The sequence below is a fragment of the Notamacropus eugenii genome, chromosome 5 (assembly GCF_028372415.1).
Source record: "Notamacropus eugenii isolate mMacEug1 chromosome 5, mMacEug1.pri_v2, whole genome shotgun sequence".
Taxonomy (NCBI): Eukaryota; Metazoa; Chordata; class Mammalia; order Diprotodontia; family Macropodidae; genus Notamacropus; species Notamacropus eugenii.
This window is the reverse complement of record NC_092876.1, coordinates 374,621,208-374,647,728: the sequence shown is the minus strand read 5'-3', so window position 1 is coordinate 374,647,728 and position 26,521 is coordinate 374,621,208. Positions and strand designations below refer to the sequence as shown.

General features: G+C 37.2%; 1 protein-coding gene across 3 annotated transcripts in view; it reads right to left on the bottom strand.

The window, feature by feature from the left end:
• PIR (pirin) overlaps positions 1-26,521 on the bottom strand; it is a 119,829-nt gene that overhangs the window by 69,560 nt on the left and 23,748 nt on the right. For all 3 annotated transcript variants that reach the window (XM_072614315.1, XM_072614314.1, XM_072614317.1), the window contains exon 4: positions 453-536. In XM_072614315.1, the coding sequence (XP_072470416.1) occupies positions 453-536 (84 nt within the window). The remainder of the gene's footprint in view (positions 1-452; positions 537-26,521) is intronic.

Genomic DNA, 26,521 nt, shown 5'->3' with positions numbered 1-26,521 from the left:
CTATTGATAGAGCCTAAAGTCATACTTGATTTCTTGTCCAGATTTCAGAATAAATATTATCTCACTGGGAGAAATGCTAGAGTTTGGCCATAAAGTTTTCTCTTTGGACATGGGGGCAGGGGTGGTGATTGAGGGGAAGACAACTGTCTTTGACACTTGTCTTTAAAATTCTACACATTAAAAATTATCAAAACCTTCATGTAATTTAAGCAAATTTTAAAATAATCCTTGAAAACACTGTATGCAGATAGTACTGTGTCAACTTCATAAATCTGGTAAACAACTTTGTTGGTAAAGTTAATACAATACATCACAGCAGTTGAGATTTTTAGATCTAACATTTTCCTAAGTGGCACCAAGAATTTTTTAAAATTAAGGGTATAGCACCTAAACCTGCAGATGCATTAATAGTTCAACATTAAACTGTCAATAATTCCTTTCCTTTGCCATACCTGCAAGTCACCAGGGTCCATTTTACCACTGTGTCCACAGAAATCCTCATGGGCTGCGCTACCTCCTTCCAGCAAGTAAGTCACCTTTGGGGGAGGAAAAAGAACTTTAAAAAAAGCATCAAGCTATCAACAATATAACTATAGCTAATTACTAGAGTAGTGTGCTACCCATTACTGATGGTATTCAAGCATTGTAAATGGATGTGAAGTTCTGAAACTTTTCTTTACTTGCAAAGTCAGTCAGTCATCAGAAATGTGAAAAAACTGACAATCAATGCCACAAAAAATGGAGTCAATTAGCTTTCAGAAAACATGTAAGTGCCATGCTTCACAATACTTTGACTGTCTAGCATGTACTGAAACACAAAACAGAAACTAAGACAGTAGCACTGTTTTCTCTTCATTACATGGGATGGTAAGATCTTAATGAACTGACAGCCTTTTAAGAGCTGGTTTAGAAGCTCAAAAAGGGTTCACCTCCAACTCAGAGAAAAAAATAAAAAATAAGGGATCCTTTGCTCTTTAACTTTTTTTTTCCCTATTCTTTCCCTCTGGGTACCTTTTCTTCTTCCACACAAAGGACAAACAACAGCACATACTCTATTGCATTGCTCCTTTTCCCTGTTTATTTTTCCCATTTTACTCTCAATCACTCTATACAGGATAAAAGAAGCAAAAGAATAAGAAGCTGATGAGAAATGGAAAAGATTTGTAAAAACAAACAAACAAACAAATAAAAGCAAAAACAAAACAATTTTTAACAAATTGTTTTCCTCAAGGACAATGGAACCACCATTCTTGGTCCTAGCAATACAGTTCTAGGTGTGCTCGTAAAACATATAGAGACCACCCTAAATAGAATAAAGATGGAGAAAGCAGCTGGATGGAACCCAGAATTCCAGAGAAGAACCATTCTAGACACAATTATGAGACACTGAGGGACTGACATATAGGTATTTTAAGGAAAGGAAGGTATTAAAGGCATGAAAAATGGACCTTTTTAATACCAAAATAAAGTAATTTAGAGAAATCTGTAATGACTACACTATATACCTGCTCTCCCATCTCCATAAAAATATCAGAAGAATCATTTTTATGCAAATTAAGAGTATCTTTGATAAGGTTATTAGTAGAAAAAAATAGGCTTTCAAAAGCAACATTTAGCAATGGACCCCATCTTTACCTCTATTTCACTGAAGTTCCATTTTTTCCCCTGAAGTATAATACTCAGTTTTGCTAGGTAGGTGATTCTTGGTTTAATCCTAGCTCCTTTGACCTCTGGAATATCGTATTCCAAGCCCTCTGATCCTTTAGGGTAGAAGCTGCTAAGTCCTGTGTTTTCCTGATTGTATTTCCATAATACTTGAACTGTTTCTTTCTGGCTGCTTGTAATATTTTCTCTCTGACCTGGGAACTCTGGAATTTGGCTACAATATTCCTAAGAGCTTTCCCTTTGGGGTCTCTATCAGGAGATGATCAGTGGAGTCTTTCCATTTCTATTTTATCCTCTAGTTCTAGAATATCAGAACAGTTTCCTTGATAATTTCTTGAAAGATGATGTCTAGGCTTTTTTTTTGATCATGGCTTTCAGGTAGACCAATAATTTTTAAATTATCTCTCCTGGATCCATTTTTCAGGTCACTTGTTTTTGCAGTGAGATACTTCACATCATCTTCTGTTTTTTCATTCTTTTGGTTTTGTGTTATAATTTCTTGATTTCTCACGAAGTCATTAGCTTCCATTTGCTCCATTCTAATTTTTAAAGATTTATTTTCTTCAATGAGCTTCTGGACTTCTTTTTCCATTTGGCTCATTGTGCTTTTTAAGGCATTCTTTTCATTGGCTTTCTGGACCTCTGTTGCCATTTGGGTTAGTCTACTTTTAAAGGTATTATTTTCTTCAGCATTTTTGGGGGTTTCCTTTAGTGAGCTATTGACTCGTTTTTCACGATTTTCTTACCTTACTCTCATTTCTCTTCCCAGTTTTTCCTCTACTTCTCTTACTTGATTTTCAAAATCCTTTTTGAGCTCTTCTTTGGCCTGAGATCAATTAATATTTTTCTTAGAGGCTTTGGACGCAAGAGCTTTGGCTTCATTGTCTTCTTCTGGCTGTATGTTTTGATCTTCCTTGTCATGAATGACATAAGAAAATACCTCTTTCCCCATTTGCTCATGTTCCCAGCCAATTACTTGACTTTTGAGCTTTGTTAAGTGGAGGGCTCTAGAAAAAGTCTCTCTGTTTCAGCAGTGGCTGCAGCTGCCCTGGGGTTGGGGCAGGCACTGAGGCTGGACCACCCTCCTGTCTCAGCCAGGTGAGAGACCCTTCCCACTGACTTTTGAAGCTGTCTTTTGCATTTGGGGGTTGTGATGTCTGGAATCCACAGTAGTGCCAGTGATTTAATCCCCTAAGGCCTCCTTCCACTCAGTCTCCTCCAGAGCCCAGCTTTGTGCAATAGACCCTTCCCATCGACCTTCCAGATTGTCTTGGACTGGAAATTTGCTTCAGTCTGTCATTTTGTGGCTTCTGCTGCTTTAGAATTTATTTAGTAATTTTTTACAGGTTTTTTGAGGGGTTTGGAGGGAGAGCTGCAGCAGGTCACTAATTCTACTCTATCATCTTGGCTCCATCCCCCCACCCCATCTTTACCATCTCACAATTAGCTAATAGATGTAGAGAATATATAAATATATATATACATATATATATGAATATAAGAATATGAGATCCCACGTGGATCATGAAAAATAATTTGATTTGGTAAAATAATCACCATCTTTCAAGTTCTTTTACAGCAAAATATCTCCAAGAAGATATAGCAACCAAAAAGAAACAAACCAACTGATGTGACTCTCTATCATAAACATCAGATGAGACATACAACAAAAACAAATATTCTGGCCATTTGGGTATTTGCAGTATGATGGAAAATATCCAATATTTCATGGGTAATACTATGTCAAGGAAGGATTCACTGTGGATGGTAAAGTGGAGTACATGAATGAGTAAGTGTGACATGAAATAGGAAGGCATGAATGGAATCAATAAACTCACAGATTTGAACATTTGAAAGGAGAAAAGACTGTAGAAAGGCCATCGACCTCAAGGGATGGTATTATTCTGCTTGAATCAAGCTCCAGAATACTGCAGAACCGCCCCCTAGAAAAGATCTATAATCACTCAAAGGAGTTTGACCTGTTCATCCACACAAAAATGATGAAGCAGATCAAGAATGTCTCTTGTTCAGATGTCAGCATGCATTTGTGTGATCATCCTATAAAGCTTGTCTGATGGTATATAACTGTCACAGTAAAATTAGACAATGAGGTAGGCCCAGAGTTAAAAAGGAGAAAGATGGCTTCTGAGAAATTACAGAATTTTTGCTGAGCCCAAGAATCCTGTAACAGCAAAGAACCAGTCTAATATATTACTGGTGTTGTTATAACATAAAAATTTAAGGATAAGTTCTTTGGGAAAACAAAAGGGCAATGAAGAAGCCAGTGGTGTGTGTGAACATATAACACATAACCAATAAGAACACTACAGAAGAGCAAGAGAAAATTATGTTATTAGGAACTGTATTTCAGGAGAAGAAGATGTGCTAGTCATGTGGCAGGAGTAAGGGACAACGCGTGGATGAGCAGAGAGCTCCACTGATCCCCTTCCAATGTTGGGAGAAACCAAAGAAGGTTCCTAGCATCTTCAGTGGATCCCCTGTGGAAAACTTGTAGGAGAATGTGATACAGAGTGGACAGGCAAAGAAGGGTTTTGATATGCATCATCAGGCAAGTGATCAATAAATTAATTAATTAATGAATTAATTAATCAATAAACTCACAGCTCTAAATATTTCAAAAGAGAATGTAGAAAGTCCACTGACCTCCATTACAGTCATTTTATACAGAACATTAACCTGTGTAAATCAACTGCCATAAAGAAAAGACAAAAGAATCTTTAAAATGGTTTAGTTAGGAAACATTTGACGTACATGGTTAAGTGGAAAGAGATGGAAGCCAAAGGCAACACCTATTTAAAATATAAATGCATCTGTGAAAACTTTTAAAGAGAGAAGATGAAAGATTATGAGCAATATCACCTCATAAAGCACAGAGAAAGAGTGGCATGCAAAACCAACTTAAAAATATTTGGTTTAGTGTTTCTTTGCAAATAAACTATTTTAAACTAGGTCAAGCTCTTAATAGAACAAAAGAAAGAAAAAGCAACCAAATTAGACCAAGTATACATAAGCAGATAACGATGATTAAAAAATATTAAAAACTGACTTATATGCCTATTTTACCATCAATATTAAATGATTATGAAATTATTATATTAATGCAGCTACTGACGCATTAAGCATGTTCTTGATGAGAGCATTCAGAAGGAACAGTTAGGCTTTTGAAAGCAATATTCCAAAGTAGACATTTTTTTCCCTGAAGTATGTATAGGATGCAAAATTCCACTATTTATTGTTTGCTGATTACAGGAAAAACATTTTGTGCAGTGGAGCAAATACCACCTTAAAGGTTCCTATCCAACACAGTATCCCCCATTCATCCATCATCACAATCAATCATTCAAGATTTCTTGAACTATATTACATAAGTAACTTTGTTCATTGACTCTGATCATGGACATTAAGCAAGGCACAAAGCAAGGAGATGTGTGCTTGGCAAAGGTGCTGTCATTGTGATTGAGGAGATTCAGTGTAGAGTACATGTTGAAGGATTCCCTGTGTATGGTGAGATGCTTCACATGTTTGCATTTGCAGATGACATGCTGACTGCATCAAGCCCCAGAACACTGCAAAAGCTCCTGGAAGAGATCCATAACCACTCAAAAGAATCTGGTCAAACTATCCACACAGGTTAAAAAAAGTAGATGAAGAATGTGTACTGTCCAGATGATTGCTGTTCATCTTCTGTTTCTGAAGAGGAACAATGCCACTGGTGATGTGCAAACTGAATGGATAATCCATAGAGCAATGGTGTCAGACTCATTTAGAAAGAGATGCCATTAAACATATATATATGTATGTATACACACACACAAACATATATATATATAAATCTCTATGGACCACATAATGATTTAGAAAGTCAGACATTAACATTATCTATGTTCTACTGTACTTTTATTTATTTTGTTAAACATTTCCCAATTACATTTTAACCTGGTCAGGAAATACTTGGAAATGCTGCAGACCAAATATTTCATACCTCTGCTGTAGAATATCTCCAACAGTAGACATGTTTGAGAGAGACAGTACAAACAGATGAACTGAATCCAGACTTAAATAGGAAGAAGAGGGTGAGATGATTACCTTGAGAACATTGCAAACCTCACTTAATGATCCCACACTTCTAGAAATGAAAATACATCTTTGTTACACAAATATTCTAACATATGGCTGTGACATAGAATGCAACAGTTTCCAAACAAGTGAAAATGAACATCACACAGAGTTAAGTATAAATCTGTCTGTCTGTGTTCATCCTTCATTTTCGAAGAAGACCATGACATCAGAGAAATGATGACATGACTTATACTTGACTACGTATGGAGTGAGGGAGGGATATGCAAGGTCACCAGCCTCACTTCTCCTCCTGGGCCATCTGGATCCAGTGAGCAGATATTCATCAGGATGACTGGAGAAGGCCGAGGATTCACTGAGAGATCTTGGCCTATTCAGGTACTCACTTAGAGTGAGGTAATGCCCATTTGGTGAATTGGCCTCTTTAAGAAGTAAACAGGGAATGGTCTCTTTAATGAGCAAAAGAAAGAAAAAAAATAAGCAAATGGAGCTAGGAGGGAAAGAGCAATAGTTACTACTGATAATCATTCTGAAGCCAGGAGTGTCCCAAAAAGAACCCTCAAATGGAGTTTGAGCAGGGACCTATTGTTATGTATGGGCTTCAGAGTGCACTGGGGGAAAAAAGGAAGGAAGGAAGGAAGGAAGGAAGGAAGGAAGGAAGGAAGGAAGGAAGGAAGGAAGGAAGGAAGGAAGGAAGGAAGGAAGGAAGGGAGGAAGGAAGGAAGGAAGGAAGGAAGGAAGGAAGGAAGGAAGGAAGGAAGGAAGGAAGGAAGGAAGGAAGGAGGAATGAATTTGGGGCATAAACCTCAAGTTAACATGTTTGGTATAAGAAGGTTGTAATACATAATAAATAAGGAGCTTCAAAGAGGAATAGGAGAAAAGGAATCCTGCTGCTGATTTTTGTAGGAAGGTAGGTTAAAAAAAGAAGAGCTAGAAAGAAAGAAGGAAATGAGTTGAATAAGGAGAAAGAAATCAAGTAACTAACTTGGGGAGATTGGAATTGGACTAGTGAAATAGGTCAGAATTGAATATGGCTATGAAAAATTTTGAATAAATTGAGAAAAATTTGAAGGCATCCAATCACCAGGCTCAGTTATTGGTTATGATTCGATTTCTGGTTGGAAAGAGGAACAGGATCAAGGCTATTTAAGGACAAAAAAGGATTGAGAAAAATCATGGGAACTGTAGAAGAATTTGGGGATAGAATCAAAAACAAGATCAGAGAAGGTAAAGGGCAAGGTAGCTGGCATAACAAGGCAAGTAAGAAAGAGAATACAGAATAATGAGAGGGAAATGCTAACTGATAGAAGTAGTTGGAGCAAAGTAGTTGGGGCAGATTAGGGATTGGTAAAAAGGCTAAAGGGAAGGTGAATGGGGCTGTGGAGATGTAAATTTTTTGAGGACAGAAACTAATTTTGCTTTTTCTTTGTATCCCTAGCACCTAATACAGTACCTGGCACATAGTAATGCCTAATGATTGGTTAATTGACTGAAGGAAGCTGAGTGGGTTTGCCAGGTTATTGGGAAATGATATTGGCTATAAAAGTTTTAAACTGAGTATAGACACAAATACCCAGAAGTAATTAAAACAAGCAAGGCTGAAAGTCTCAACCAGTATGGAGAGCAAAAAAAATTGTGCAGGGAATTACATCACATGTGAGATGGTTAGAATTCTACCATAACTAAGTGTTATCTGTGTGCCAAGGGCATACTGATTTTGTTGATGGAGGAAAAAGACAAATAAACTTGAAGAATGCCTTTCCACAATCTAGGATGTTAGGAAAATTAAGTGCCAATAAGAGAAGCAGAAGCAAGACTTTAATGGAGAAAATGGAAGAGGAGATGAAGTGGAGGTGGGGAAACTTAGATCTTGTCAGGATATTGGAGAGAAGAAAGGTACACAGTAGAGAAAAGGAAAGAAAAGGATAACTATACAGGTGGAACTTAAACACAAACTGGAGGCTCTTTTCAAAGAAGAGGTAAGTGTATACTCAAGAAGGAAGAAATTTCTTATCCTTTAAAGAATAATATAATAGAGCCACAGAAGCCATAAGATAAGAGGCTATCTAGTAAGGAATGGTCAAAGGGAGAAGAGTAGTTGTAACTGATGACTCCCTGGTTAGGGTTATGGAGGCAGCTATTTGGGGACCTCTTTAGTGAACAACAACAACAAAAAAAAAAACCAACAAAAAAACAAACCTGCAGTCTTCCCAGGACATGCATGCAAGACCTAATAGAAAGCTTCCCAAGACTTAGAAATAGAAGGGAGCTCCCACTTCTGGTGACTTAGAAGGGCAGAAATGATGTTGTCAGAAAGACACTAAAAAGTACTGCTAGTGATGATGAACTCTTGGTAAAATACATGGAACATGGAAGCAAGGCTCAGTAACAGAAGATAAAAGATAAAAGTATGGCATGCTCCTATGAAAACAGTGTTAGGGGTGGTAAAACTCAGGAGGAGATGAGGCTACTGAGCCAAGTTAAGGACAACAAAAATGGGCTTTGGCTTTTTGAGTTGGGGGATTTGTTTTGTTTTGTTTTGCTATAGCGAGAGAAAAGGGAGCAACAGAGGAAAGATAGATGGGATAACTGGCAACAGAGAGAAAGCTAAGATGCTCATTCTTTTATTGCTTCTATTTTCTCTGGCAAAGAAAATGACCCTCATATTGGAAATAACAAAGCAAAGAACAGGAGTGGAAATTTAAGATAAGTAAAAAAGACAGTAAGATGAACCTAGCTGTCCTTGAAGGATTCAAGACACCTACCCCAGAAGAACCATATCCTGGTGTCCTGAAAGAACTGTGAAATGAGTATTGCTGAACCACTGTCAGTGATACTTGAAAGATTGTGGAAAGTGATAGGAAACATATGACGAGAGAAGGACAAACACTGTGTCCATTTTCAAACATGTGAGGTGAATAGTCATAAAACTATAGGCTAGTGAGCCTGTAGTGAGCCTTGGACTCCTGGGATAATTCGAGAACAGATGATTGAAGAGATGTTTGCTAAACATCTGGAAAGGGAAGTGGCAGTAATTACAAAGAGCCAGTCTGGTTTTATCAAGAACAGGTCATGGCAGACTAAACATTTCCCTTCTCCCCCTTTTTTCAAAAGAATTTCTGAACTAGTAGGTGAAGAGGATGGTAAGAATACGGTTTACATAGATTTTAGCAAAACTTTTACCTCATACTCTTCTGTGGAGAAGATGGAGAGATGTAAATTAGAGGACAGCAGAGCCATGCATTCAGAACAGGTCAGACGCCTGGATACAAAGAGAGTAATAGAGTACTCCAAGGATCTGTATTTAGCCCTATACTATTTAACACTTTAAGCAATGACTTGGCATGACATGTTCATCAAACTTGCAGATGGCATAAAGCTAGGAGGGATTGGTAACACAGTAGATGGTAGAGCTAATATTTAAAAAATCAACAGTGTGTAGGACTAGACTGAACGTAATGAAATGAAATTCAGTAGGGACAAATGATTGTCTTACACATGGGTACCAAAAAACCCTCAATTATATAAGTTCATGATTGAGGAGATATGGAGCAATAATAGTTGTGAAAATTGATTTGGAGATTTTATTAGACTACAGGCTACTTAGTAATAATAGGTAACATTTATATAGTACTTACCATGTGCTAAGCACTGTACAAATATTATTTCATTAGATGCTTAGTCTGGGAAATAGGTTCTACTATTATTCTCTTTTTTTTACAGTGGAGGAAACTGAGGCAAACAGAGATTACGTAACCTGTTCAGGGTCACACAGCTCACAAGTGTCTGAAGTCAAATTTGAACTCTGGTCTTCCTTACTCCAGATCCAGCTCTCTATCGCTGTGCAATCTAGCTGCCTCACTGGGTCAGCAACGTAATATGGTAGTCAAAAAAAAAACATTGTGATTTTGGCCTGCATTAAGAGAAATAGCTTCCAGGAATAGGGTGGTGAGAACCACACTGTACTCTGACTTCATTAGAGCTCATCTGATTATCTTGTTCAGTTCTAAGCACTACAGTTTAAAAAGAACATTGAGAAAGTGAAGCATGTCCAGAGGAGATCAATCAGAATGATAAAGGTACTTGAGCCCATGTCATATGAGGATCATTTGAAGGAACTGGAGAAAAGAAGTCTGGGCAGAGGGTGGGGAGCAGGGGCAGGCTCCTCAAGAATCTGATGAACCTTTGTGTGGAGAAAATATTAGTTTTGTTCTGTTTGGTCCCAGAAGACATGGTTAGTAGTTAAATAGAGTCCAATATCGATCTGATGTCAGGAAATGATCTTACAATTAGTACCATCCATAAGTGGAATGATGGATAGAACACTGGGCTTGTAATGCTGAAGATGCAGTCAGGAAAGCATAATTTTATGAGTTCAAATCTGTCCTTAGACACTTACTACTGTGTGACCCTAGACAAGCAATTTAGCCCTGTTTGCCTCAGTTTCCTCATTTGTAAAATGAGCTAGAGATTTTAGAAAATCTAGAAAGACTTACATGAACTGATGATGAGTAAAGTAAGCAGGATCAAGAGAACGTTGTACGCAGCGATAGCAACATTGTGTGATGACCAACTCTGATAGACTCCGCTCTCCTTAGCAATACAGGGATCTAAGACAATTTCAAAAGACTCGTGATGGAAAAGGCTATCTACATCCAGAAAAAGAACTATGGAGTCTGAATGCAGATCAATGCATATGATTTTCTCTCTTTTTTTGTTTTTGTTTTTTCTTTCTTGTGGTCTTTCCTTTTGTTCTGATTCTTCTTTCACAACATGACTAATGTGGAAATATGTATAATACGACTATACATGTACAGCCTGTATCAGATTGTGCACCATCTTGGGGAGGAGAGAGGGGAAAGAGGGGGAAAATTTAGAACTCAAAATCTTATAAAACTAAACGCTGATAACTAAAAATGAATTTAAAAAATTTTTAAATGAGCTAGAGAACAAAATGACAAACCATTGTAATATCTTTGCCAAGAAAATCCCAAATGGGATCATGAAGAATCAGGCATGACTGAAACAATTGAACAACAACAAAATAAGAGAAATGGACCATGGATCAGTGTTATTACAGGGATTCCTTTCATATAGGGGTTGGACTAAATGGCCACTGATGGCCCTTCTACTCTGTGATTCTGTGGATGTTATCAGCACCTGCTATGATTGAAAAAGCAAAGGAATCTGTCATAAGGGTGAGTGGACCACCCATGTGCTCCACAGGCTTGCTCACAATATCAAGAGAAATGAGTAAATTCTTGACACGTGGAGGGACCACCAATGACAGAGTGATGGAAGGATATGGACAAGAATCTCACAGAATACATGAGGAAGAATGTGTCACAATCTGTAGAGAGCTGTCAAACCCATATTCTTCCCTATGTTTTCTTTCCTACTTGGATTCCTCATTTTCAACTGACCTCAGAGAGGGTGGTAAAATACCTTCCCTCTTTAAATGTTTGACTTTAAAGTTGAAAACAGCATAGTTCTGTTTTGTACAACTGTACTTCAGGTGGACACATTCACTTTGTTCATTTTGTGCTAAGTTTACAAAATTCATCTGCAAGGACGCAAAAGAGTATTCATCAGCCTAAGCAGGTTTGAAAGACCATTCTAAACTACATCTGTTTAAAACCACAAGCAGTTCCAAGACACAGTCATAATGGAATCTTGTGCTGAAGTTTAGAATGTGGGGTTAATCTGTCTCACTGTAGCTTTCCTAACTTTTTTTAAAGTTCAGTGTTTTCAGCCTTGTTTTTCTCAGACTTTTCATATGAAAATTCTGTTTACCTATTCATAGTCCAGCTGCACGGTAAAATTTGTAGACTCCAACCAAACATCACTTGAAGTTTTAAAACAAGACATTTTTCACTCAAAGACCAATTCTATCAAATGTGGAACAAGGAAACAAGTATCCAGAAGGCTTGAGTATCACAATTTTCAAGATGGTAGTGTGATAGGTCATAGAGGAGTTCAGTTCTCCCACTCATGCAGGAAAAAGACATTAGTAGCTTAAAACTACATTGATGTGTATAATAATAACAAAATATCTAAAACAACCTGTGTAGAGGGTGAACTGGAGCAGGGACAACCTGGAAACCAAGAGACCAGTTAGGAGGTTAATGCAAAAGTTCAAAAGAGAGGTAATGAGAACCTGTACTGGGCTGTGTGAGTGGAAAGGAATAGCTGTTGAGGACTCTCCAGAAGTCATCTTTCAGGTTTAACAGAATGTGACAAAGTGTACCTTACTGATCTTACTTGATATTTAAACAAAAATAATTGCTGATTATTAGAGATACGATGGTGACAATGACTTCCCAGGTGCCAGACACTCTGCTAAGTACTTTAGAGATATGATCAACAACCTTATGAGATAGGTACTATTATTATATTCCTTTTACAATTGAGGAAACTGAGGCAGACAGAGGTCAAGTGACATGAGCTTTAGTCACACAAACTTCTCCATTAAGCATATCAAAACTCTGAAAACAATTAATTTTAGGATAAACAGCTAAAAAGTAATATTTCTCAAATGTATAAAGTATTTTGTCAAGTCTATACAAATACAAGTCATTCCCTAATTGACAAAGAGTTAAAGGATATAAACAAGTACTTTTGTGATGAAGAAACCAAAACTACATGTAGTCATATGAAAAAATTCTCTAAATCATTAGATTAAAGAAATGAAAATTAAAATAACTTTGAGATATTCATTGTACACCTATCAGGTTGGAGGCACTAATTCAGTGTTGGTGAAACTGTGCACTGATTCAACTAGTTTGAAAAGCCATCTGGAATTATACCCAAAAAGTTATAAAATGATTTATACCCTTTGACCCAGTAACACCACTATTAGGTTTGTTTCCCAAGGTAATTGGGGAAAAAAGGGAAAGAATTTATATGTTTTAAAATATTTATAGTAGCTCTCTTTGTGGTGGCAAAGAACTCAAAATTGAGGGGATGTCCTTCAATTGCGAAATTGCTAAAAAAATGTTGTGGTATATGATTGTGTAGAATACTACTGTGCTATAAGAAATGATGAGTTGGTTGATGTTAAAAAAACATGAAAAGACTTACATGAAAGAATGAAAAGTAAAATGAAGAGAACCAAGAGAATGTTGTACGCAGTAACAGGAACATTGTCATAAGAACAACTTTGAACAACTAATTCATTCTGAGTATCATACTCAAAGGACCTGTGAAGGAAGACGCTATCCTATTCTCCTCCAAAAAAAGAACTGATAACTATATATATATATACATACATATATATATATAAAACTATATAACATATATGGATGGTATGTTTTTACATATTTGTGTCTAATGGTAGCCTTCTCTGAGCCAGAATGGAGAGAGAGGGGAAAAAATTAAAAGTGTACAGAAGAGAAGAAAAGCTAATGTAAAAGAAAGCACAAAAAAGGCAGGGTGGTTTTGAAAATGATGAATATTATTTATTACGTAGCTTTTTAAAAAGTAACCTCTGAAATGGCAATCCAAGTTGAATACTCTTTTTATGTTGTGCTGTATACACACATTTATGTGTGCCTTTTTTGTATTTAAGTTAAAAATGATTTTTTTAAAAAAGTAGTATTAAAAGTCACTAGTGAAATGAAGACAGAAAGGTTATTTAATATTAGGCTATTCATATACTTTTAATTTCAGCTGATAAAAATGCAGTTGTTGATATATGCTCAACATGATTCTCTCCTTCCCTCTCAGTAACTATGAAAGTTTTCACTGGGACAAAATATCCCAAAACTCATATTAATTTACCGAGAATTTGCTACTTCAGGCAGAGACTCTCCAAGGTTACTCTCTACCCCTCTCCAGATTTAGTAAATGGCACTATAGGAAATGGGAGAGGTAGAACTAATCTGGTCTCTTCATGGTTTTCAGATTTGACCAAGGGCCAATCTGGATATCCTAATTCAGTGCAAGAGGAACATAGCCTTGGAAATATTGTTCGATCACCACACATTTTAAATAGAATGATTATGTTACTGCAATATTTGAAGTGATAGCAATTCATGAAGACTATCTAATAAGGCATTGATGGGATGAATGCAATCTCGTTAGAGGAAAGAGTCTCCAAGTGAAGAAATCATGAATCTTTCTAAGTACTGAAATGTGGCATTTAATCTACAAGAGAAAGATTTAAGTGGGCATACAAAAGAGTTGTTTTTAAAATTTTATCTTAGTGAAATTTTTTAAAATGACCTAATACTACAAAGTCATTTACTTGCTCTCTTATTTAAAGACATTAAAAAACAGACAAATGAAATGAACACAAAGGAGACTCCAAGGTGGTTTTTTCTCTCTTTTCATTTTTCAAGACAAAAATGTCCAAGCTGGGAGAATATAATAATGGAGTTAAATAACGAACTAAGAACTTTGTTCCCAGAAAGCCCTTAAAAAATATCTAATTGGTAAATTTACAAAGAGGAAATGGGATCAAAATAATGCTTCATATCAACAAAAACGCTAGGGTAAATGACCAGGAATAAAAAGAAACATAGAACTAAAAAAAATGTCAAGTGAGAAAGACCCTCAGACATCAACTAACTATTCTAACTTCCTACTAAGGGCAAGAATCCCCTCTACAGCATCTGGACAGATGATAATCAAGTCTCTCCTTAAAGAGGTATGTGGGAGAACCATCAGCGAGAAAACATGGAGAAGGAATATTGGGTATAGCAAATGTTCCCAAACAGGGTACTCCAGCATACTGCAGTCAATTGTATAGAACATCATTCATGACCCACATGGGTACTACCTCAAAGAGTCATACAAGTTTGAAGTTTGTGTCAAATTGAAATTCAGCACTTTCCTTCATAGCTTTGTAGTAAAATTTAATTGCATATTCCAGGGACTCAGATGTACCATATGTTTGCTTTTAATTCTCAGTAGGAGTCCCTCAAACAGAGGCACAGAGAGAAAGTAGGGCATGTTACCTTCCTAAATTTATCAGTGTCCATTCTATAACAACAGTTAAAACTACTTTTGTCAAAGGCTTTACAGAATGGTTTATTTGTACCATCATTCTCTCTACCCTTTCCTCCCCTATCTTATTTTACTTGTTAATTAATTAAAGGGGCCAACCCTCAACTCACTTCTTAAAGAGGCCTATTCACTGAGTGGACATTACCTTACTCTGAGTACCTGAAAAAGCCTTTGTCTAAAAGGGCCGGGGTCTCCTATTGCATCCTGGGCCATCTCCAGTCATACTGATGAATGTCTGGTCACTGGATACAGATGGCTCTGGAGGAGTAGGCTGGTGACCATGCACAGCCCTCCCTCACTGAAATCAAAGTCAAATGCAAGTCATGTCATCATTTTCCTGATGTCATGATCCTCTTTGAAAACAAAGGACAAACACAACAACAAACAACTTGTAGCATGTGAAAGAGTAGTGTAGCAATCTTGAGTCAACCCCCATTCACATTCATAGGTTGGTTCCCTCCCGAGTAGATAATTACCCCCTGGTTAGCAATCTCTCACTGTTGTTTTTATCTTAGGAGAAATGATTATTGATAACCAATGATCTGGGGAAAGCCAGGGTTCTCCCCTTTTTCTATACTCCTGATTTTTAAAAGTTCAGTCTCTTGAAGGATAGTGCTGAAAATGAGATTAGACTAACTTTCTTGTTCAGACTCCACATTGTGCTTTGCTCAGGCTTGGATGGGGTGTAAATTCTTTGAATAAATTGCTCAAGTCTGGAGGAAGTCTGGGTAGAGAGATAGATTCACTGTCCAAGGGTGATATGATGTCACTCTTAGCCCCTCATTATAATATTCTTTCTCTCATTAATTACTTTTTAGCCAAAGATAAACAAAGTTTATTTAAGATCTGCCATATTGGGTTGACTCTTAAGAAGCCTCACCATTTGTGATGCTTGTATTGACAAGAGGGTCAGATAGAATCTGAGCTTGATTGGATCTGAGCACCTTCATGGAGGCAAGATGGATCTTATATACAGAAAGATTGTGGGGAAGGATCTAGGGGTGGTCAAGTAGTATGGGGTGATGACAGGAAGGGGGTAGGGAGGGTCTTGAAGAGGAGTCTATGGAGAATCTTGATAGGACTGGGGTGGCTAGAGGTCAGAACCAAGAAAGTGGGATTTTAATGGGAAGAGGCAAAGGTGGGAGACAAAGAGAAGTAATAGATAATGGAGGGTTAGGCTGGTTTAAGGGGAGCAGATTTGAGCATAGATATTTTGATAGGATTAAGGTATGAGTAATCTGAAGGTAACAGAAAATGGTAGACAAAGGTAGGCTCTGTTAAAGGTAATGAAAGGCTAATGGCCTCAGGTGAACACCAGATCAAGTGTGAAGGAGAGTTCAAGAGGGTTCCCAGAGCCTAAACCCCATCATTCCCTTCTCAAACAATTGGGACCCAAATTCTTTTGGGGTAAGGGGCAAAGGTCTTGGCTTCTGAAACTGTTTTCTGTTGGCAAGGGGCATAGAGCTGTCCCTGCCTCGATGGGTCCTGTTCAAGGAATATGTAGCCTGAGGAGTCATCTGGAAGTTGATGGCTTGAACTCTGGAGAAGACAAACCTGGCAATGAGGTTAAGCAAACAAGGATCAAATGGGCACAAAAGGATTATAGAGAAAAGACAATTTTCCTGACATCAAAGATGTCTCTCATTCATTGTTAACCAATCAGAGTTGAGTGCACTCCTCTTCCAGAAGAACATATGAGCTTTGAGCCACCTGCCACGACTGTCTTCACTCTAAGAAAGACAGCCAAATGACCATCCTTTTATTAAGAAACATACTGGCCTCATCAATAAAATGATTAAATTATCCAGAACTAGGTCTCTCAAACCTTTTTCACTGCCGCAACCTTTAACAGCCAGGTGACATGATTAGCTCAAAGCACAGCATACTGAAATGAGCATTGTACAAAAGATAATTACAAACATCTTTCTCTTCTTCCCTATTAATCTGAGGTACGCTCTCCCACACATTTACTTATGTCAGTATGAAGAGAGGGAACACATACAGGACACAAGAGTGAAGAGGAAAACAAGTACGGAATGCAGACGGCCAAGGCAGCTCACACCTTCCACACTGGCGCGCACCAATTTCTTTACTTTTTTGTCTTTCTGTCTTTAAAATACTTCCCACCCTCCTCCAGGTGAAGAGTCTCTGACTGGTAGGTTGTATCTTCAGTGCTCAGCACAGTTCCTGCTACGTAGTAGACACTTAACAAATGTTTATTGACTGAATGACTGACTTTGTTGTCACTGAAATTCAACTGAGCTCCACAGGTTGGCTCTGTAGGTATACTCTTTGCTGGTGGCAGTGTTGACTACTAGGCAAATTATGCCATTATAAGATACTGTTGCTATCAGGAGAGATGAGAGAAATCCTTCCTCACCTTACTGAACTCTGGAAGAGGTACAAGGGAAACAGCAAAGACTAATTTCCTTTTAAGAGCTGAATTCTTCCATAGCTGGCTCTCTTCTTGTCTGTCAGAGACAACAAACTCCTCAGTGCTTGCCTTGCTTTTTCCTAAGGCCATCAGGAGATTGGCCAATATTCAGCCAGACAATGGTCAGCCTCTCTATCATTTCATCAAATTAACAAGGAACTTTTTCATACTTTCTAAAGGATAAAGAAATATAAGCATGTCTTATTTTTAAAAATCTGAAAGGGATAAACCTTTATACCTCATCATCTGTTTTCAATCACTTACATCCTAATAACAAATACTTACAAAAATAGTTTTTCAAGAAGTATTTTGTTTTCATCTAAGGCAAGAAGCCAATATTTTGTTTTCATCTAGTGGTGAATATTCTGGGTTGCATTGTGGATCTGGGAAGTAGGAAATGTAATCCTTCACAGTTTGTCTGTAACAAGTAGGATACCAATGTAATTCTTTTATTTTTCTTAGTGACCAAAGTGATAAAAGCACTTAGCTTAAAATCAGGACCACTGGATTTATTTTGTCTTGGCTCTAAAGTGTCCACAGGAAAGTCACACAAGCTATGAACCTCAGTTTGTCACATGAAAACAAAGATGCATGTACTATTTCCCTCACAAGGTTACCAAGAGTGGTCTCTTCTAAATCATAAAGTGCTATGGAAATGTAAGCTATGACTCTTACAAAAACGTTCCATAATATATTCCAGAAAACTCATACTAAACAGTGGGCAAGAGAATAATTCTTAATTGTTTTTATTGACTGTTGGAAGAAGATAGCTATAAGTCTTTTCAAATAGTCTATGACACCAACAGCGATGTTAGTCTGATATTAGTCCAGAAATAAAAAAATGCAATGAGTATGTTGGCTTCAGTTCATAGCACAGGACAGAAAGCACAAAATCAGAAAGCTTCCAAAACAAAGAAAAGAAAATGTCAGCACATGAATGCATGAAAACACATGCACACTGTGCTTGGTGACAGAAAACAAATGACTGTGAAATCTGTGATAAAATTAACTTATGTTTTCGAACATGGAAAGAAAAGGGTGCAGAAAAAGTGAACTTTGATATCAGAGGCAGGTTCTTTTCAAATATTTATAAGTACTACTGACAGAAATAATCCTGGAGATGTAGAAGTAAAGGAGTAAAGTGAAGGAAATTCCCATGATACCATACAAGATCTCTTAGAATGTACCCACTTAAAAGAGATGGATAATGCTATGTCGTACAATGATCATAGCATTGTCATCATTCTGGGTTTTAATTCTCTTGTACTTGAAGCCAGAGAAAGGATTCTTAATCATTTTTCTAATGAAACAAGGTCCAGACCAATTTGTGGACCCATAAAAAGCAGCCACAAATATTTCAAAGGCCCTAAAATAATAACAATGGTCAGCTAGGTGGTACAGTGGATAGAGTGTCAGTCCTGCAGTCAAGAAGACTCATCCTACTGAGCTCAAATCTGGCCTCAGACACTAGCTGGGCAAGTCACTTAACTTTGCCTCTGTTTCCTCATCTGTTAGATGAGCTGGAGAAGGAAATGACAAACTACTGTAATGTCTTTGCCAAAAAAAAAAAAAAAACCCAAAACCCAAATAAAGTCACAAAAAGGCAGATATGACAGAAAATGACCAAACAATCATAATGATAGCATCTATGACATGGTGGAAAGAATGCCAGATGGAGTCAGAGGCCTGGGGTGCTGACCTGGTACTTGTGTTCTGTGTGGCCCTGGGAAAATCACTAGGCTCTCTATACCTCAGTTTTCTCATCTGTAAAATGGGGGGGGGGGGTTGAACTACATGACTCTAAGGTCCTCCCAGTTTTACATCTATGATCGTATGAGCTTATATCCATAGTGCTTGGTGATTACAATGTATATTTATATGTTATCATACTGTTACAGGGCAGCTAGGAGGTACAATGAGTACAGTGTAGGATTTGGAATCATGAACAATAATTTGTTGCTGTTCAGTTATTTTTCAATCATATAAGATTCTTTTTGACCCCATTTGGGGTTTTCTTGGCAAAGATACTAGAGAGATTTGCCATTTCCTTCTCTAGCTCCTTTTACAGATGAGGACACTAAAGCAAACAGGGTTAAGTGACTTGTCCAGGGTCATACAGCCAGTATGTGTCTGAGCCCAGATCTGAACTCATGAAGATTAGTCTTCCTGACTCCAGACCCAGAGCTCTCTATTCACTGCACCACATTAAGCACTTTACAAATATGTCATTTTATCCTCAGAACAAAAATGGTGGCCATCACTGCTGTATAACATTGCCATGCCAGGCTTTCAAGCTGCCTGTTTCCAAAGCCACTATTTGTGTCACTGATTTGGAGAAAGTCCTGGATGGCTCCCTTTCTCAAAACAGAGTATTACACAAGGTTGAAAGGTATAGTGAATATACTAGATGTTATGGAAAGCATTCCATAATACATCAATAGGCAAGAATGTAGGGTCAAATTTAACAAGATAAAATGTTACAGATAAAAACATAAAGTTTTATATTCTGGTTCACAAAATCAACTTCACATGCATGGGACAGGGGGTGATATGGCTAAATTGCAGTTCATTTGAAAATATCTGGGGGTTTCAGTGGACAGCAATCAGAAATGTGATTTTATTCAAACATATTATTGGAATCTAATACTAAATTGAGAGAGTTAAAGTATCTAGAATGAGGAAGGGGAAAGTCCCATTGTATTCTTCTCTACGAAGACCACATCTGGAGGACTGCTCTTAATATAGGCTGAGGAAGGTGACCAGGATAGGGAAGATTTGAGACTATTCCATATAGGAATCAGTTGAAGTAATCTGGAATATTTATCTTCCAGAAGGGAAGGTTTAGAAGGAGATCTCTTCAAACCTGTCTTAGACACTTAACTAGCTGACCATGGATAAGTCACTTAATCTCTGCCTTAGTGTCCTCAACTATAAAATGGGGCACCTACCTCACAGGATTGTTGTGAGAAACAAATGAGATAACATACAGAAATTGCTTCACAAATTTTAAAGTGTTACATAAATTAGAGACAGTTAGGTGGCCCACTGGAAAGACTGCCAGCCCTGGAGTCAAGAAGATCTGAAAAGTGACCCTGGACAAGTCACTTAACCCTGTTTGTCTCAGTTTCCTCATCTGTAAAATGAGCTAGAGAAGGAAATGGCAAACTATTCCAAAATCTTTGCCAAGAAAACCTTAAATGAGGTCATGGAGAGTCAGATACAACTGCAAACAACTGAACAACAAACAAAAATAAATGCTAGTAATTATTATCCTTATAATTATGTGAAAGGCAGTCATTTTTCAGAGAGATTAGACTTATTCTGTTTGTCTCCTAAGGACAAAATGGTTTGAAGCAGCAAAGAGGCTATTTCAGTTTCACCTAAGGAACTATTTCCTAATATTTACAGTTATTCAAAACTGAAAAGAGCTGCCATTGGAGGCCGTGGTTTACAAAGGTCAGATGACCAGGTCTTGGTTATACTTGAGAAGAGACACTCATTCAGATGCACTGGATGGCCTTGGAAGTCCCTTCCCATTCTGAGATTCTGCTGGTAATTTTGTACAAAATGAAAAAATAAATCAAATCAGCAATGGCTAACTTCTTTTATTCTTTTGTTCAAGAGAATACTCTCAGACTTAACATTAATGAGAAATAATTTTAAGATTACTAGAGCCACCATGAGGCAATGAACAACAAGAACATTCATTATTCTTCTCACTTCCTGTTACTTTTCTTTCCACTCACACTCCTTTTTTAATCTGGGGATAAAGTAGATATCTAGGTCAAATCCTGTTACTGTAAAGAACAACCCAAATTCTTTTGTCATGCCAAAATTCTATTATACTGAACACTGCTTAACATAAATCATCCATTAGTTAAGATTGCAATCTTATTACATAGATGCTTTTGTTTTGAAAACATTAATGAGTACGATGGTATCTAGGTGGTGCAATGGTGGTGCAAGCCTAGAATCAGGAAGACTCCTCTTCCTGAGTTCAAATCTGTCCTTAGAAACTTATTAGTTGCATGACCCTGGGCAAGTCACTTAACCTTGTTTCCCTCAGTTTCCTCACCTATTAAAAGAATTGGAGGAAAAAATGGCACATCACTCCAATATCTCTGCCAAGAAAACCCCACATGGTATCAAAGAGTTGGACATGACTGAAAAGGAACTTAACAGTAAATAAAAGTATCTGACCTACAATTTAACACTAAAATAACTTGAGACTTACTATATAAATAGGGTTATAGCTTAAAACTGTCTATTCCTTCCCACCCCATGCTCTTCCCAACCCCACACACATACACAATATTTTTCTATCACCTTTTTCTACGTAACTCATAGCCTTGCATTTTCTTTCTAAAAGGACAAACCTTTAAGGTCACTGTGTGATCTTGAGCAAAGTCGAAAAGATATAGCATGCTTGTGAAATTTTCATTTTAAACTTCAGCATGTGGATGGCATAGCATAGGTCAGAAAGGCAGAGTGTCAAGAGCTTTGGATTTCAAGGACTAGTCCTCTAATCTTAAATCTGTTATTTATTACCCATGTGACCTTGAACAAGTCACATACGCTCGGCTTTCATTTTCTTCATTTACATATAATGAATGATAACTGTACTTCTTTATGGTTGGTTTCCTTTACAATCTAGGAGAACCATTGAAGATTTTGAAGTGAGGAAGTAACATAGTAAGAACTGTGCTTGCATTAATGAAGTCCCTGGAGGAATTAAAGCAAATCCTAGCTCAGTCCAGGTGTGTGATCTTGGGAAAGATATTTGACATTTCTAGGCCTTGGTTTCCTCACCTGTAAAATGAGGCAGCTGGGCTAGATGATGGCTAAGGCCTATTCTAACTTAAAATTCTACAATGCTTAGAGCCAGCACGAGCTGAATAAACTTTTTTAACTTCTACATCAAAGGAAATGAATTACATTTTAATAAAAAGTGCTTCTTATGCTGACTTTGAAGCTGAAGTATAAATAAAAGTTTGAAGAAATGGTGTTGGGTTTTTTTTTTAATTTCTTATAAATACTTCTGAGATTTGGCAAAATCCAGATGATCCTAAAGAATAATGACAAACACTTGGAAGAATGTTGAATGAAACTTAAAGTCACTGCCATACTGAAACTCAAGAACTACATGGATCTGACCAATTAAGGACTATGGAATCAGAAACAGGTGTTTTTTGGAAGTACTAGATATGTTATCTGGCCCTCAACAGCTATTATAAATTATACAAATAGAGCAGCTAGGTGGCACAGTGGATAGAGTGCTGGGCTCAACTTCCTGAGTAAAAATCTGACTTCCTACACTTACTAGCTCTGTGTCCCTGGGCAAGTCACTGTTTGCCTCAGTTTCTTCATCTGCAAAATGAGCTGGAGAAGGAAATGGCAAACCACTCCAGTATCTTTGCCAAGATTATCCCAAATGGGGACATGAAGATTCAGACTCAACAGCAACAAAAAATCACAGTCACTCAAAATCTACAATGAGCATTCTTGCTAGTGACTTGGTACCCTTGGAAAAGTTCAGTTCACTGTGTGGAGGGAGGGTGAGAGATGATGGGATAACTATTATATGACCTTGCTTGAGTGTAGCTTGGTATTACAGTAGAACCTTGGTTTATGTGTAACCTGGTTTACATATGATTGACTGGATAAGGAAAAATTTTTTGCAAAATTTATCTTGCAGGATGAACAAAAATTCACAGTATGAACATCATGTTTGTACTTGAACTGCTCATAAAGGGCTGATGCTCAACTAGAGCAATGGTTTGGTTTTTTTTGCTTTAATCACTTTTTAAAAGTACAATTTCAAATCAAAGCAGCTATCTTTTAAAAGTTCCACCTCTTAAAAAAAACCTAAAACCCAAGTGTCATTAGATAGACTCCTAGTCAGAAGTGAATGTAAAGAAACAAAAGAATCAGTGAGTCAAAACATGGAAGTGCTTCTAAAAAATGAAAAATAAATGAAGGCAGTGGTGTTAGTCTTACTTTTAGTGAAAGCAGCATAAGAGAACTCTCCCAATGTTGAAATCTCTGATGTTCTCATAGAAGGGGATTCTCCTTCCAAGCAATAGCCCTTCCTCCTCCTTCTCCCTCTTGTTTCCCTCACACCAGCCATGACTCTTCTCAAAGGTAAAGTGCAGGTTAGTTGATTTTATTTTCAGTTTATATTGTGTACTAATCATTGCTATTGTATTTCAGGCACATTAGGGACAAAAAACTTACTTAAAATTATGAATAATTATTTTTATATGAATATTTTGGGGAATATGGTGCCGATCATCCAACTTTACATTATTTCCTATGGGAAAATTTGTTTTGCACTATGAAAAATTCACATGGCTAAAAGAATCTTGGAATGAATTAAATTCATAAACTGAGGTTTTACTGTATAATGGAAAGAGAGTTGGATTAGGTGCCAGAAGAGCTGGTACCCCAATCTTCTCTGGTCTTGGGAAAGTCATTTATCTCTCTAGACCTCAGTTTCCTTATCTGTAATGCTAGGAGATACCTTACCAAAAATTTCTAAAAACCTTTTTCAGTCTAACATTATATGAATGTTGCTATTTCTGGGGAGCTGATTACTGTTAATTAACATAGATTAAAAATTCTATCCAGAAATTATGTACTGCCTGAACCTACCTACTCTACTCTGTCTACAGGAAGCCTGTCCTGATCTCCCTGACTGTAGATGCCCTCTCTCCTAAACTACTCTACATATATGTGTGTGTATATGGTTCAGATTACGGGGAAGTTGATATTTAGTCAAAACTACCACTTCCCCTCATGGGCCCTAAAGTGCGTAAAGCATCGCTCTCTTCACAGTCTGAAATGCTAAAATATGTGACTGTCTTCTTTCTATTCTAGTTTATTCAGATTCTTCTTCACTCAACAGGTTAAGATTCCAGACCCAGCAACACACCCACACCCACACACACACACATATACACACACATATGTACATATTCACATATATACATACATATACACTATATAAGTATATACATATATACACCAATAAGTATATATTATACATATATATTTATATACATACCTTATATAATTGAAGAGAACTCTGGGAGGCAGGAGCTATTACTATTCTAATTTTACAGATAAGAAAACTGTGAGGTTTAATAACTGGCCTAAAGTCACAGAGCCAGTCTTCCTTACTCCAAGTCTCACACTTTATCTATTATGTCACCATATGAGTATTTACTTACATGTGTGTTTGTTGTTTTCTCCATTAGAATGTAAGTTTCTTGCAAATGGAAATTGTTTCATTATTAGTACTTGAATCCCCACCTAGCCTGGGACCTGGCACCTAGTAAACTCTAAATAAATATTTGTTGATTAATTGACTTTGGGTTCCTAGGACTCGTGCTCTGGTTCTTTCCACAGGTCAGTCCACTCCTGCTATTTAAGTGTCTCTCTCCATGCCCTTTCTCCCAACACCGCCCCCCACCCCACCCCCTGTTTGTCTCTCTCTATTGGTCTATCTCTCTCTCTGTATATCTCTGTTGGTTTGTCTCTGTCTTCTCAGTCTCTGTATCTGTCTCTCTCTCTCTCTCTCCCTCCTCACCTTTCCTTCCCCTTCTCCCTCTTCAGTCGGATGAATTCTGTCTTCTTTTATGCCCTGAATAATTCATATGACCCTTCTTCTTTATGACTGTGACCACTTAGAAGCTGACTACATGATCCATATTTTACCAATACTTGGGGGCTGCCAGATTTTAAAATAATAGGAACTTGGATAGCTGTAAATATCAATTAGCCTAACCCCTTCATTTACAGACAAGGAAACTGAGACCCAGGGAGGGCTTGCTTATAGTGACATAAGCAGTAAAGGACAGGGCCAGGATTTGAAGAAAAACAGCTGATTCTAAATCCATTCTCCTATCCATGGCACCATGATACAAATTTCTTTCATCAAAAATGTCTGCTCTTCCATACAATTCCAAAGACACATGATGGAAAATGCTATCTACATCCAGAGAAAAAAACTGATGGAGTCTTAATGCAGATCAAAGCATACTATTTTCACTTCCTTTATTTTTTATAGCTTTTTTTTTCCCTTTTGTTCTATTTCTTCTTTTGCAACATGACTAATATGGAAATATATTTTACATGATTTCACATATATAACCTATAGCAAATTACTGTCTTATGGAGGAGAGAAAAGAGGCAGAAAATTTACAACTCAAAATTTTATTTAAAATGAATGTTAAAAATTATCTTTACATATAATTGGAAAAAAATTTAAATGCTCTTTAAAAGGGGAAAAAAAACTCTGCTGTTACACAAGGTTTTCAAAACAAAGGGGAGGAAGGTTTTTCCCTCTTTCATTTGCATCACCAGATGATACTTGTAACGCCTCTTGAACAACATCCAGAAAATCAGAAGATAGAGAGAGAGAGATCCCTTCTCTAACCTGTCCTGAATCTAATGAGATCACAGTCATTCCTCCCTCAAGTGCAGTGACCAGTAATCTCTCATGAGCCTTGATAACCTTGCAGACTTCCCAGGAAAGGTCTTTCCTAAGTGCTTAAATCCTAATTTAGCTGAAGACTAGCAACTCACCTCAGCTGCTCCCTAGTTTACCCTATTTGGGCAATGGATGGGTGTAGTCAAGTTACCTAAGAAGGTCAAGGGCCTGAAGAAACAACCTAGTTCTGAGTATTTTCCTAGGGATATTTAAATGATTTGAAAATCATGATCTCTTACTAACTAAAGTTACAGAAATCTTCTAGTAAAATACAACTAATCTGGAAAGGGCACCACATCCTCAGAAGGATGAGAGTTCAAATCTGGTCTCACACACATACTAGCTGTGTAACCCTGTTTGCCTCAAAGTTGTCATTGCCTTAAAGTTATCATTTAACCCTGATTGCCTCAAATATATATACATATATATATATATATATATATACACATATATATATATATGTGTGTGTGTGTATACATACATACATACATACACACATAGACATTTACTTATATATATATTCTATTCAATGACACCCAAGAATTCTTTAGTGATTGACTTCCATTCTCGACCCAAGCTGATGAACACCAACAATATAACCTCTCAGATATTAATAATTTGTTTTGATCAAGCATAACTCCCTGGTTGAGATTAAGGGGAAGTTGATTGTTAGGAAGTCATTTGTACTGCAGTAATGGGATATTTAGTTAAAACTACCACTTCCCCTCATGGGCCCTGAAGTAAGTAAAGCATCGCTCTCCTCACAATCTGAAATGCTAAAATATGTGACTGTCTTCTTTCTGCTCTAATTTATTCAGACTCTTCTT